This window comes from Diabrotica undecimpunctata, chromosome 6 (genome assembly GCF_040954645.1).
Source record: "Diabrotica undecimpunctata isolate CICGRU chromosome 6, icDiaUnde3, whole genome shotgun sequence".
In the NCBI taxonomy this organism is placed as follows: domain Eukaryota; kingdom Metazoa; phylum Arthropoda; class Insecta; order Coleoptera; family Chrysomelidae; genus Diabrotica; species Diabrotica undecimpunctata.
The window spans coordinates 12,836,176-12,851,351 of record NC_092808.1 but is presented as its reverse complement, the minus strand read 5'-3'; the positions used below and the strand labels follow the sequence as shown (position 1 = coordinate 12,851,351).

The window sequence follows — 15,176 nt, the reverse complement described above, 5'->3', positions numbered from 1 at the left end:
AGGTCAATTGCCAGTCAGAAATAGGAGTTAATGAAAAGGTGAAGGGGGCATTTTCAAGAGCTTAAACCCAGAAAAACAACAAAACCAAGAAGAAGAAATAATTCACCACCTCCTCCTCTATCTTTGCTCCTTCGTAAAGATGTAGTGGCGTCATGTAACTTGTTTGACTATTTCTGTCTAATTATCTCTCTCCTGTGCGTGTTTTTTTGCTTCGGAGAATGAGAAACCAGTCATGTCGTTTATTTGGTTCGACCAAATTAACTTCAACTATCATTCGCTCCATGCCTTCTCTTCTTCTAGTTATATGTCCAAAATATCTCAGTATATTTTGGTTGATAATTGTGATGAGTCTAGTTTTTATGTTAAGTTCTGCTAGAAATGAGTTATTTGTGCGATGTGCGGTCCATGGTATGCGCAACATTCTACGCTTAACCCACATTTCAAATGCTATTGTACGCTTTGACCATTCTTGCTATTCACCACATAGCAGAATAATTAGTTAAAGAACCAACATTGAAAGAAACTATATACGTCATAAAACATTTAAAAAATAACAAAGCGCCTGGCACAGATGGAATAACTACAGAACTGATAAAGAATGGTGGGCATGTTATATTGAATGGTATCCATAAACTAATCTGCTGCATACGGAAACCAGAAGTCATGCCAGAGTATTGGGACGTAGGAATCATATTTCCTATGTACAAGGGAGGAGACAAAAGACTCTGCGAAATTTATAGGGGTTTAACAGTGTTAAATGCACCTACATGATATTATCACGAATTATTTACAGCCATTTGGAATCATTTTTCAACGTGATTTCAGATCAAAAAGGTCAACTATAGACTAAATACATATGTTAAGAGCTCTATATAAAAAATGTGCTGAATAAAACTTACCAACCAATTTACACCTTTTATATTAATTTCAAACAGGCATTTTGATGGAGTAGATAGAAAAAAAGTTAAAACAAATATCCATGTTAGGAATACCGAAAAAGTTAGTTAATCTTATACAAATGAATATGGAGGGTTCCAAGGCCATGGTGAGGATAGATGAAGATATGACAGAGGCATTTAATATTGAAACTAATGTTAGGCAAGGTAATGCCTTTTCAACAACACTTTTTAATCTAACTTTGGAAGCTATTATCAGAAAACTAAATATGAACGGCTGTAATTACACCCGATCCACTCAAATATGCGGATGAAGTTGTCATAATAAGCCGAAATAGAACTAGCCCAGTCTGGTTATACAAAAATCATCGATTTCACGGCAAAATGTTTCGCAGATATCTGAAGCTTTTAAGACATAGGTGGGGGTTACTAGATGACGAATAGATAAAAAGATACTCCTATTTTTACCTTGCGTTTTTTTTAAACAATAATTTATGATCAGAATTTGATTTTTTATCTATAAGTTTTTTCCCTTATAATTTAAATAAACAATATTTATACCATTTTTTTATATCAAGAATATCTTTATTGTCCCGTTTTTTCAATTAAAATTGATAAATAGTTTACGGAGATATTTGCAAAAAAGCAGTTTTTTTGCACTAATTTATAAATTTAATTAAGTTTTTAATTAACAAAATAAAATGTTATTAATACATTTCAACATTGAGAAATTACCGTCCTTTAAATTTATGCGAAATTTCCCCCCGATCGGTCAAATAATTTAAAAGTTATTCAATTTGTTTATCCCTGGGACTAATTATTTAAACCATTGAACTTGCCCTATGAATAATGCTAGACACATTTAACAAATTTCATAGTATTCTTTAAGACTTATACTATCTCAGAAGTTAAATGCATATTGAGTTTTCATCGAAATTATTTACAAAATAAACGTTTGAAAAAGGGGTATGTTTTTTACTTATAAACAATTGTAATAACTTCTATATTTTTCAAGCTACAGACTTGTACGTACAACTATTAGATAGCTCGTAAAAAAACTCACATTTAACAAAAAAAATAAACCTTCTATGAACAATAGGAACGAAGTTAGCGATAATTTTTTTGTAAATTATATCTCCATTGTTTATAAACATTAAGAAGTGAAACTTGCACAAATTTTGAATGAAATTCTAAACTTTATATTGAGTTTTATAGCTATAAAATTTATCCAATTTTTCGAAACTTAAAACCTTTCGAAACGAAGTTACTTTCGAAAGATCGACATAGGAAAGTGGAGGGGAAACTGTTTTAGCTCCTCGCTGCAAAATTTAATATTATGGTTACGGATTTATCATTCAAAAGCTTCAACAGTTCTGTAGGAATTTCATCAGGTCCATTTGCTTTTCCATTTTTAGCGTTTTTTATTGCGTATTCTACTTCTTCTTTCAATATGTCTGGCCCAGTTGCATTGATTATCTGAAAGTTGTTTCTATCGTCTTCAAATAATTAATTCAGGTATTCTGTCCATCTTTTTATTTTATTCTCTAGATCTACAATAAGATTTTCATCTTTGTCTTTAAGTATACCTATTTGGCATTTCTTTATGCTTCCTGTTATCTCTTTTACTTTTTTTGTGGATATTGAATATACTTTTTCTCATAGGTTTCCATTTCTTCACATTGTTCTTTAATCCACTCCTCTTTGGCTTCTTTTATTTTTTTTATGTGTTTATTTATTTCTTTGTATTTGTTTGGGTAATTCTTCATCTTTCTTCTTTGTTCCATCAAGTCTAGTATATCTTGTGTCATCCACCCCTTATTTTTTGTTGTTGTTTTTGTAAGATGTTTCTTTCCTGCTGTTTGTATAGCTGTATTTATGTACTTTAATTTTTGGTTAACGTTGTTTATATCGTTAATTTGTTGCTGCACTGAACGGAGGTTTTCATTTATTTCTTCTCCTGTTTCTTGTCGTATATTTTTGTTTCTAAGTTTATTTAAATCTAGTGCCTTTCTGTGTGGTCTTCTAATTTTTTTTGGTCTCGCCTCTATCACAGTAATTACCGGGTTATGATCTGAGCCTATATCAGTTCCTGGGTACGTCTTAGTACATTTAACAGCATTATGATACCTCCTTGCTATCATAATGTAGTCTATTTGATTTCTCACTATTTTTTCTTTGGTATGTTGTGGAGATGTCCATGTATATAACCGTCGAGGAGGTAATTTGAAAAAGGTATTTGTTAGTACAAAGTCTTCACTTTGGCAAAATTGAATCAATCGATTTCCTCTGTCATTTCTGTTTCCAAGCCCATATTTTCCTACTTGTTCTCCTACCTTACCTTGACCCACCTTGGCATTAAGATCGCCCATTAATATGTTAATGTATGGAAAGACTGACTTAATAAGTGAAGACAAACAACCTGCAACAAAAAGGTTCAGACCTGACAGTGAAGTCGAATAAATGAACCAAATTTTAACTTTTAAACCAATGTATATAAAAAAAATAAAAAAAGTAAAGTTCAATACACATTGCAAAATTTAATAAGGCAAGTGATGAAAAAATCGACTTATTTTATCAAAGCAGTAAGGCAGATTAGATTAATATTGTATATCATATTTGTAAGAAAAATAGAATAAAAATCAATATTGTTAATTATAAAAATACAAACAATTATAATTAATATAAGGAATATAATAATATAATGTGTAAAAAATTACCTGAAATTGAATTTATAAAATATATAAGTATTATTACATCATTGATATAAAATGAAAAAACATATGTTGATTTTCCGGGATTTTCCGAGATCTATGAGGGGTGAAAATTATGTCATCATTATTAATACTGCGACAGACTATTCCAGCAAATTTAAAAAAAGTAAGTATTTAGGGTGAATTTCAAATGGACTCAATTTTTCCGAGTTTTCACATATTTTCCGGCCAGTGAAAACTATGTAGTTATTTATATTTCGACGAGCTACCCCAGTATAAAAAAGAGGCTTGCAGCTGCAAATGAAGCCGAAGAAATTTAAATTTTTCCTACGTGTTGCAATTTGAAGTTCCGATGCCGAAAAAAAAACGGAGCTGAAACAGATATCCTCTCCACTTTCCTATGTCGATCTTTCGAAAGTACCGTCGTTTCCAAAAATTAGATACATTTTATAGCTATAAGTTTCAATATAAAGTTTAGATTTTCATTCAAAATTTGTGCAAATTTTACTTCTTAATGTTTATAAACAATTTAGGTATGATTTTTTTAAAAATAGTCACTAACTTCGTTCCTATTGGTCATAGAAGGTTTTTTATTTTTTAATGTGAGCTTTTTTACCAGCTATCCAATGGTTGTACGTACAAGTCTGTAGCTTGAAAAATATAGAAGTTATTACAATTGTTTATAAGTAAAAAACATACCCCTTTTTCAAACGTTTATTTTGTAAATAATTTCGATGAAAACTCAATATGCATTTAACTTCTGAGATAATCTAAGTCTTAAAGAATCCTACGAAATTTGCTGAATGTGTCCAGCATCATGCATAGGGCAAGCTCAATAGTTTAAATAATTAGCCTCAGGGATAAACAAATTAAATAACTTAGAAAATATTTGACTGATCGGGGGGAAATTTCGCACAAATCTAAAAGATGGTAATTCCTTGATGTTTAAATGTATTAATACCATTTTATTTTTTTAATAAAAAAATTAATAAAATTTATAAATTAGTGCAAAAAAACTGCTTTTTTGCAAATATCTCTGTAAATTATTTATCAATTTTAATTAACAAACGGGAAAATAATGATATTCTTGACATAAAAAAATGACATAAATATTGTTTATTTAAAATATAAGGGAAAAAATTTATAAACAAAAAATCAAATTGTGACCATAAATTATTGCTTAAAAAAAACGCAAGGTAAAACTAGGAGTATCTTTTCATCTATTCATCATCTAGTATCCCCCACCTATGTCTTAAAAGCTTCAGATATCTGCGAAACATTTTTCCACCTTTTTTTTTTAACCAGACTGGGCTAAACGGTATTAACCAAAAAAGGTATAGATTTGAAGCCGCTGCATTTGGTCTAAATATAAATGAAAGGAAAACAAAATATATGGAGTGCACGAATCGACATAATAATCTGAAGATAGACAACCATACCTAGACCCAGACAAGCAACAACGTCAGTCAAGAAATACAAGCACGGATTCTTAGCGGTAATAAGTACTTTTATGCAAACAAAGAGTTAATGAAAAGTAAGTTACTGAATCGTTGAGTCTAACTTTATAATTAATAATTAGACCAGTGATCACATATCGATGTGAAAAGTAGACCATTTTAACCAGTAATGAAAATCAATTTGGATAATTTGAGCGCAAAATATTGAGAAAGATATTTGGACCTACCCGTTGTAGTGATGGTACGTAGATAATAAAAATGAACTATGAGCTGGATAAATTAATGCAGAGGCGCAGATATCGTTAGATTAAGATAAAGTTACAAGGATCAAACTAGGTTGGCCACTTAAGAAAGAATGCCGGATAATCTAGCTGTAAAAGTAATCCAGAGATGGAAATCGCAAGGAAATAGGAAGGCGTCGTAAAAGGTGGACAGACGATGTAGAAAAAGATCTTATAACCATGAGATTATAACCATCAGACAGTGGCGAAGGAAAGTATCCGATAGGTTAGAATAGAAAAACGTTGTTAATTAGGGCAAGACCTACAACTGGGTTGTAGCGCTATTAAAAAAAGGAGTCTAATATTTCATTACTATTTCAACTATTATCATTAAGCGATTGCTTGTTTCGCAGCATATAAACTACAGATTTTTAACTTGCAAACCTCTCTTTGACTTCAGTACGTGTTTTTTAGAAGTTCTCCTTGTTTTTCCGATACAAAAAAATATATCGCGTAATATTTCTTTTGACACAAATTGTTTTTTTTTGTAATACTTAATATTGTAATGTTAATAATAAACAAATAAGAAAAATTAAGTAATAGTAGAACATAAATGTAAAGAAACATATTGAATTGTATTGAAAATGTAAAGTTCTATTTTGAAGAATTTTATTGCTCAAAACTATTAATGTTCCATATGCTATCCAAAAACATTTAACATTTAAACCTTTAAAGCAAATGGCCCTTGCGCAATTACACTCATATGTTTTGGTGTGTTCCGAATCGATTTCGAATTAAAAATTCATAGTTTGGGTTTATCTCAAAATCGATTGATAATTAGCTAGGACTGTACTAAAAACATATTGCTAGTTTACCTCTATTTTAGCAGCAATTTATATAATATTATAGATGAAAGAAAGTTACGTATAAAACTATACTTTGTAAAAAAATGCTTTATCAAACAATTGTAAATTGTAATTGTAAAGTTAATCCAGTGTGGTAGTTATTTAAATATTTTTTTTCCATTTTGATCTACCTCTTTCCCTCTGGTTGAAGGGGATTAACATTCCCTTTGGCTATCGTTGATCATTTATATTTTCGACATGGCCGTACCATTTCAGGCTTTTGCATTGATAGTTTCCAAAATGTCGATATACATCTATATATAACCAATGTCTATATCTACAAGCGTTCTGATTTCAATATTCAATATTCTTTTTTAACTAAAACAAATGTAAAACAAAAAGACCAGACCATTGTTTAGTGATCTCAACACTAAGGGCTAGAATTTCAAACTCCAACAAAGAAAAAGAAATAGATAGAAATAAATGGAATGTACAGAAGCTGAGAGATGCAACTGTTGCAAAACAGTACTGGGAAAATATTACCAATAGGTTAAGGAATCAAAGTCTAGGCGAAAAAGACCAGAGAGATATAGACTGCTACTGGAACAGGATAAAGGAAGATATTGAGTCAGCAGCACAAGATAAAATAGGAACAGAAACTTGTACCCGAAAAAATCACTGGTTTGACGATGAATGCAAAGACGCAACACAGAAAAAAAAAGCCTATGCAAAAATGCTTACCCGCCGAACTAGAACAAGTATAGAGAATTACCAGACAAAGAGCAGAGAAGAAAAGAAAATACACAGAATGAAGAAACGGAACCACTTAAAAAGGAACTTTAATATATAGAAAACCTGAACAGAGAGAAAGAATTCAGAACATTCTATAAGAAAGTTAACATCAACAGAAAAGAATTCAAGGCAAACACAAATCAATGTAGAAGTTTAAATGGCGATCTATTAACAACAAGAACAGACGTACTAAACCGATGGACGGAATATTTTAACCAGATACTTAATATAGAGGAAGAAGAAGAAAACCAGGAAGACGAAAGCTGTGAGGTTAGCGGAGCAGACGAGAGGGAGGAGGATCCACCAACGATCCTGGAAGTTAAAGACGCTGTAAACAAACTAGCCTGAAACAAATCACCCGGAATAGATAATCTCCCAGCGGAATTATATAAAGAAGGTGGCCACGATATCATAATAGCGTTACATCAGCTTATAAAAGAAATATGGATACATAAGTCCCTTCCCAATGATTGGAATATTGGAATACTTTGCACCATACACAAAAAGGGAGATATCTTTGAATGCTCTAACCATCGAGGAATTATGCTCCTAAATGCAGCGTATAAAATATTCTCCAATATACTATGCCATCGTATGGCACCATATGCAGAGCGAATAATAGGACAATACCAGGCTGGTTTTAGAGGTGGTAAATCAACAATTCATCAGATTTCAACCCTGAGACAAATTCTAGAGAAAACACTGGAATACGGTGTAGACACGCACCACATATTTATAGACTACAAGGCAGCCTACGACTCTGTAAATAGAAGAGAATTGTTTAGAGCAATGATAGACCTAGGAGTACCAAATCAGTTGGTAAGTCTAACCAAACTAACCCTTGAAAAAGTTGAATGCAAAGTACGAATCCAGGGGGAACTCTCTGAACCTTTTAAAACAAATAACGGGGAGACCTACTTTCCTGTATACTATTCAATCTAGCCCTGGAAAAAGTCATACGTACGTCACAAATCACAACTACCGGTTCAATATATAACAAATCTGTGCAAATTCTAGCATATGCTGATGATATCAATATTGTTGGGAGAACGGAAATCGTTCTTCAAAAAGAAACGATTTCCGAAGTGAAAATTGAAACGTCAATAAACGTACTTTAACCTTTAATTGTGGCTTATTCCCATTTAAATAATTACTTTAACATGCCACAAGAAAATAGCTTCAGAACAATATCGATCTTTGTATTTATGTAGTTCTATTTTAAGTAAGCGGGAAGCCCTTACTTAAAATAAGTTTGTTTGCCACTCTTTTCTTAGTTTCCTCTTTTCGAAGATTTTTATATGATGTGACTATGGTCCACAGTTATTTCTCTGATTTAGATCTAGAAATACTTTCTAGTTTTTTACTGATAATGGTCGAATAGAACTGAAAACGTTCTGAAACTTTTAATCTTTTTTGGATAATTTAAATTTTTTAATAAATGTATCCCATTTTACACCAAAAGTTTTTACTGTATTGTGAGGTTATTACTAACTATAGTATACAGCCAACCACTGGGAGTTTTTTCTCTTAATTTTCAAGGAAATGTTATTTACCCTATCTATGTTTAACTTTGTTTTTTATTTGACGCTTTCTTCGACATGAAAGACATTACATACAGGCAGTGCTAGTATTTTCTTATCTCCTAACCAACTGTTTTTATTTATTCGTAGACGAAGTGATTTCTCCCCCAAATGCGTAAGAACGTTTGGACATATTTTGTTTTTACTTTTTTAAAACTTATCATTTTCGGCGCTGCTGATTTTCCTGATGAGTCCCATTTTCACCATAAAAATCTACAAAATACCGCGAAATATGCGCTATCAGTAGTTTTCGTTTCCCTCTGTTTTACTGAAACGTGTAAACTTTGTATTATATTGGCAAAACAAGCCGTATCAGAACAACGCATCAGTTATTATGCAGTTTTAACAAAAAAATACCTTTTGAAATGTTCTGCCATATTTTAAACTAAAACGTAGCAGGGGGAGAATGGAAAATTTGTTTGCTAAATACAATGACGATTGTCTCGCTTGTGATGAGTTTTATAAAATTTCAATGAAACTTTGAATGTGGTATATTTAGAGGGTACGATAACCATTCTGGCTAATAGAATACAACACCTGAAAACTACAAGACTTTGGCACTGTTAGGTAAATAAGTTAACTATTTTAATTCAGGTAAATAGCTGAGAAAGCTAAATACTACAACAAATCAGTCCAAATATCGCTAGTGTCTCCGGAGAAAATAACTCTTAATGATTTTTGGACGAAAATAATATGTCTTTAATAAGAGTCGGCCAAAGGAATTGCTTTTATCTGTGTGCTTAAGAATGAAACAAAAATTGTAAACAAGATCAGAGAACAATATCTAATAGAAAATAAAGAGAAGAGGAAAAGTTAGATGAACGACAATATACTGCAACTTATGGAAGAAAGAAGAAAATCATACATAAATGTATATTCAGGGATTCTATAGTATTCACTGCCTTCCCTCGCTCAACGGTTTCCATACCTCTCTGTTGTCCCATTCTCCATCGAGTAGGTCTCTCTTACCCATGGCGTCGTCTACTTCGTTCCTCCAGGCTCTTCGGGGTCTTCCTGTTTTTCTCCTTCCCATGGAGCTCCATTCGGTTAGAATTATATCTAACCAAATCTAACCGAATCAATTTTTTTCTAATAGTTACCATTCCTGAGATATCTCCATTCTAAGAGTCATATTATTATACATGATATGTACACATTTCCATGCCACCTGTGAGGTAGTATACTCGGTGCGTTTTTTTTACCGTGATTTCCCCTATAGTCCTACTCCACTAATTTTCATGACAATTTTAGGATAATTTAAGGGAATGTTCTACCCGTCGAGTTCTAGATATTACCTTATTATTGATATTGCTATTTATTATTGGGTTAACTATTGTCTTGATTTCTTTAGATATTTTAATCAGATTCATACTTTTGAAAATCTACTACAACAGTCTAGTCCTCTTCGATGTCTTCTTCTTCCCCTTCCTCTTGCTGGACGTTCATGAATTGTTCAAATGTAGCTGAGTCATTGGTATTGCATTATAACGGATTTTTGAGTTCCTAAATACTCAGTAAGATAGTAGGGGAACAATATTTAATAGATCAGTCCAAATTCTAGCATATGCAGACGACGTGGACATTATAACAAGAACTAGGGCGAGAACTGCGGAAATCCTAACCGAGCTAGTAGCAGCAGCAGAACGAATGGGTTACAGATAAATCAAAATAAAACCAAAATCATGGCGATTAACACAAACACAAGAGCTGGAAATGTTGACACAAATTTAATCATCAATGACCAAAACTTCGAAGCAGTCAAAGAGTTCATATATCTAGGGACATCGGTTAACCCCAATAATAACACATCTGAGGAAATAAAAAGGCGAATAATAATTGCAAACAGGTGTTATCATGGTCTATCAAAGTACTTAGCTAACAAACGTCTGTCTCAAAAAACTCGTATAAGGCTGTATAGAACACTGATAGTCCCCGTTCTCACATATGAATCAGAGGCATGGACGCTAACGAAAACAGATGAATCCGCTCTATCCATTTTTGAAAGAAAGGTGCTACGCAAGATATTCGGAGCGGTCTGTGAGAACGGAATATGGAGAACTGCAGAATATCTACAAGCATACGTTTGGTGGTATAGATATTACCACTATAATTAAGCGAATCTGCCTGCAGTGGGCAGGACATGTAGCCCGGGCCCCTGAGTCAAACATGATAAAAAAGATTCTAACAGCGCAACCCGCAAGAATGAGAAGACGGGGTAGACCGAAGCTGAGGTGGATGGACGGGGTAACACAAGATGCCGAGAAGATCGGAGTCGGCAACTGGAAAATGCAAGCGAGGGACAGAATAGAATGGCTTAGAAGGTCGAGGCCCTCTAATAAGGGCTGTAGCACCAAGATGATGATGATGATGATGAAATACTCAGTAAACTCACCACCTCTCGCAACACTAGCCTAGATTAAATTTGGCATTCCACGAACAACCACTTTATCTTCACTTAAAAGTGAACAAAGCAAATAAAGCAAAACAGACATTTTTAGAGCTATAAAATCGCATAAATAACCTAAGTGATGTACGCTTGTAATAAGTACGTATATTTACTTGAAGCACTAAAAGAAACAGTTATAGGAACGATACCTACGGACAATAGAATAGCCAGATGGTTTTCAAGGCCACGTGGGTAGAGGGGATTCAGTTTGGGACTTACTATCTTTTGAATACATGATTTCAGAATAGTATAATATATGTCATAGAGAAACAAATAGGTATTTATACTTGTCTTGAATCTGAATTTGGCCATTAACCGAAATTTATACCCACAATGCATTGTAAATTTCGTTTATTTCTCACATCGCGTTTCGGGTATTTTTGACCCACAATGCGAAACTATGAAGGCCGTCGGAAATACACGACGAATTTCGCTTTATGGTCAATATAAATAAACACTAAAGGAAATACAGAAATCGCATATCGAATCTTACCGGTAACACGAGTTTTATTCAGTGTAGTTTCTGATAATTTCTAATACAATGGGTGAATCAATCGAAAACTTTAAAAAATAATTCGAGGATGGTTTGAATAAACTTTACGTGGAGTTAAGTACTAGGTCTACGCTACTTTTAGAAAGCGAGTATAAAAAACTAATTTATGAGGTTAAAGAAGCACAAGAATTGCGAAGATTCGACAAAGGACTATTATCTAAACATTATCGAAGACTCAATCGATATAAATTATTAAACATTGAAGAAAATGAACATCTGATAGCCAAAAGACACACTAACGAAGAAGAAATCAAAGTTTTTGTTCATCGTGAGCAATTATTTGATATTTTGCATACATACCACATTAATATAGGACATAAAAGAGAAAAAGATACAGTGTACAGATTCTAAATATGCCGGTGGGAGATGGCTTCTATGCGTTGTATTATAGTTGGTGTATGATAGAAAAAGTTTTCGAAATAATAAAATAACAAATTTTATATTATTATTTGTTATTTCATTATTTTGAAAACTTTCTCTCATACATCGACTATAATACAGCGCATAGAAGCCATCTCCCACCGGCACATTTAGAATCTGTGCACTGTAGGTACATATTTCCGCTTTTGTTTTAACTGTGCGTTAACCACAGTCTTTAGGTACCCCTCACTCTCTCTTTCTGGCAAGTTCTTCTCAAAAAGTTTTTAAATACTTTTTTCTGTTTATAGGAATGGAGCATGAGTTAAAGAAAAAATACCAAAGACAAGAGCATCAGTTGAAGAAAAAAAAACGGGTGTGGCAGTCCAGTGGGACTGCCGGTAGAAGTTATACTTGTATACACGCGTTCGTCGTTACAAATTTATATGGGAGTCAATCTGCACAATCATTACATATGTAATGCTATAGGTAAGAGAGAGCAGAAAGAGAAAAATAATTAGGTATGCAGGTATATGGTGCATCGTTTGCTGTATATAAACATTTGACCTGTAATAGGAGTATAGTAAGTAAATAAAGGATTGAATCAATATTTTGATGAAAATATATATTTTTATTTTCACATATGTATAAAAGGAATTGAATTAAAAAAAAATTTTTTACACGTACTCTGCAGTAAAATTCATTGTTTATTTTGTTATTAATATAAAAATACAGTACAATACACTGCAACATAATTTAATATAATAATACAATACAAATTAAAATGCGATATTCATAAGTATTTAAAAATGACAATATACTTATCTTAATTACGCATATGTTTAATTTACCATGATAACAATGTTAATAAAAAAATATTGTTTGGTGATACAACTGCCAATTTATCTGACATTGACTAATACAATATTTAATTTTTGTTTGTTGTGGATATAAGTACACATTTGAACTTTCTTGAGATATTTACAAGTTTTAATTTATAATTTAACATGCCTAACGAGGCTTGTTACTCCCGTGCAAATTTCCAAAGTCGAACGCGCGTGTAGAAGTATAACTTCAAAAACCAACAACTCGGATTATGTTGTAAATTTTCATTCTATTTTAAAATTTAGCATTTTTAAGTATATTACATATATTTAATAAAATGAACGTGGGGTTTTTAAATATTTCAAAAATAAAAAAGAAAATTCATATTGGGATTCGAACTCACATACACCAGCGTATGAACCAAACACGTAAAACATTTGCCAATTAGACATGACACAAACGGATTTCAAAATTGACAGTTCTCGGTCATACAGTGATTTATTGAGATTATTTTGAAATACAAAAGACTAAAATAATTATAAACATTTAATAAATAATACAAAACATATCACATAAATAATAATATTAATAAATATTATGTTATATATATACATATAGATATAATATTATAATATTAAATATATATACAAAAGGAACATTTTTATTTTCGAGAGAGGAAGAGAGAGAAAATATATCTTCTGTCTCTCTCGTACTCATTATCTTACATATGTAATGATTTCACCGATTCACTCCCGTACAAATTTCCAACGTGGAGCGCGCGTATAGAAGTATAACTTCAAAAATTCCAAAGACAGGCTTGGTTGTCAAGCCTATAATATCTCAATATATGAACTGTAGATGTCAGATAATTATAAAGAGCTAATAATTTTTAGATGTGAAAAAATAATATTAATCATATTGTAGATTGACCTGATAGATATGCGAACAGAGCCCGATGATTCATATAACTTTATTTTAAACTACCAGGATCATTGGACTTAATTTTGGTTTTTAAGACAATTGAAAACGAAAACAGCACTTGAAGTGGCTGACCACTTGGTTGATATTTTCTGTCTACTACGTGCTCCATATACCTTGCCAAGTGATAACGGCCGTAAGTTTGCTAACTCGGTTATTGTAGAACTAACTACTATGAGGTCTGGTCTGAAAATAGTTTACGGTCGACCAAGACACTCACAAAGTCAAGGATATGTAGAGAGGGCTAATCAAGATGTCCGGGATATGTTAATTACCTGGGTAAACGATAATAATAATACAAAATGGTCCGAAGGGTTGAGATTTATACAGTCCAAGAAAAACAGATCTTTTCATAGAGGAATTGGTAGGAGCCCTTATAAGGCCATGTTTGGCAGTAGACAAACAAATGGTTTAGATGATGCAGACCTTTCCGAAAGATGTCTTTGATAAACTACAAAATGAAAAAGACTTGGAAGTAGTAAATAGCATGGAAACGAACATGATGATAATTAGTTAAAAATGAAGAAGAAATCAACCGTGTAGAACTCTGCCTAGAGAATTTAGAGAATCAAGATAAATATATGAATGAATCTTTAGAAATCCTGGACAATAATTACCTGATTAAAAATAATGAAGATGCACCCAATACACAAGAAGGCAAAATTGACGGCAATTTTAATGATCAGTTAACCCAAAGAAGTAGGAGAATGAATGATAAAGAAGAATCACATAAAAAGTTCAAGCATCAAAGATGATATGTAAGTCAAGTAAAAGATTTGCTCCCTTAAAAATCGGGACTAATGTTTTCATTCGAGTGCCGGATGTTGAGAGAGGTCGATTAGGTCGAATAACCACAAGAAATGTATTACGTATTGTTTCTGAAATTAATAATGATAACCCAGTACTTAGAATGGACCACTGGATCGATTATTTTCAAGAAGAAATAAACTCCTTCACACCGATTCGCAATTGATGTTTGAATCAAATGATATTAGTAGTAAGAAAATACCCTTGCAAACTGCAGCAAATATGCCTTCCGAAGGTTCTGGTCAAGGTTTTCTCAGATGCAACTGTAAAAGGTGTTGTGGCGACAATAAATGTTCCTGTAAACAAAGGAATAAAAAATGTATTTCAAAGTGTCATGGATCGCTGACATGCAAAAATAAATGAAGAAATTTGGTTCTAAAACTTTTTGTGTTTAAAACTTATTTTTACATCATTTAGCATCATTTACATCTTTTATAGCCATCATTTTTATTAACATATTTTTATTTACATTTTTTATATAAATTAGAAGTTTCGCTTTGTGGGTATTTGTATTGCCCATAACGTGAAAAATCGTCGTGTTTGCCCGATGATCTTCGTAGTTTCGCATTGTGGGTATTTGCATTATATCCACAACACGTTGTGGGTATAAATTTTGGTCAGCGGCCAAATCGGTCGTAACATAATATACAGGGATAGGCATAAGTCAATTAACCAATTTGCATGCCAAATAAAAAAAAAACTAATTTA

At 32.3% G+C, this 15,176-nt stretch overlaps 1 protein-coding gene across 1 annotated transcript; it reads left to right on the top strand.

The window, feature by feature from the left end:
• Nucleotides 1–13,880: 13,880 nt before the first annotated feature.
• On the top strand, nucleotides 13,881–14,831 carry LOC140444229 (uncharacterized). The gene is made up of 4 exons (XM_072535977.1): nucleotides 13,881–14,100; nucleotides 14,175–14,360; nucleotides 14,405–14,523; nucleotides 14,571–14,831. The coding sequence occupies exons 1-4, from the start codon at nucleotides 13,926–13,928 to the stop codon at nucleotides 14,829–14,831; spliced, it is 741 nt and encodes a 246-aa protein (XP_072392078.1). The 5' UTR covers nucleotides 13,881–13,925.
• Nucleotides 14,832–15,176: the final 345 nt, after the last annotated feature.

Excerpts from the sequence above, each read along its gene's own strand:
- LOC140444229 (XM_072535977.1), top strand. The coding sequence starts at position 13,926 with ATGTTAATTACCTGGGTAAACGATAATAATAATACAAAATGGTCCGAA. Across the intron at positions 14,101-14,174 it reads TGCAGACCTTTCCGAAAGAT|TTAAAAATGAAGAAGAAATC; the intron begins GTCTTTGATAAA and ends GATGATAATTAG. Across the intron at positions 14,361-14,404 it reads TGATCAGTTAACCCAAAGAA|CATCAAAGATGATATGTAAG; the intron begins GTAGGAGAATGA and ends AAAAAGTTCAAG.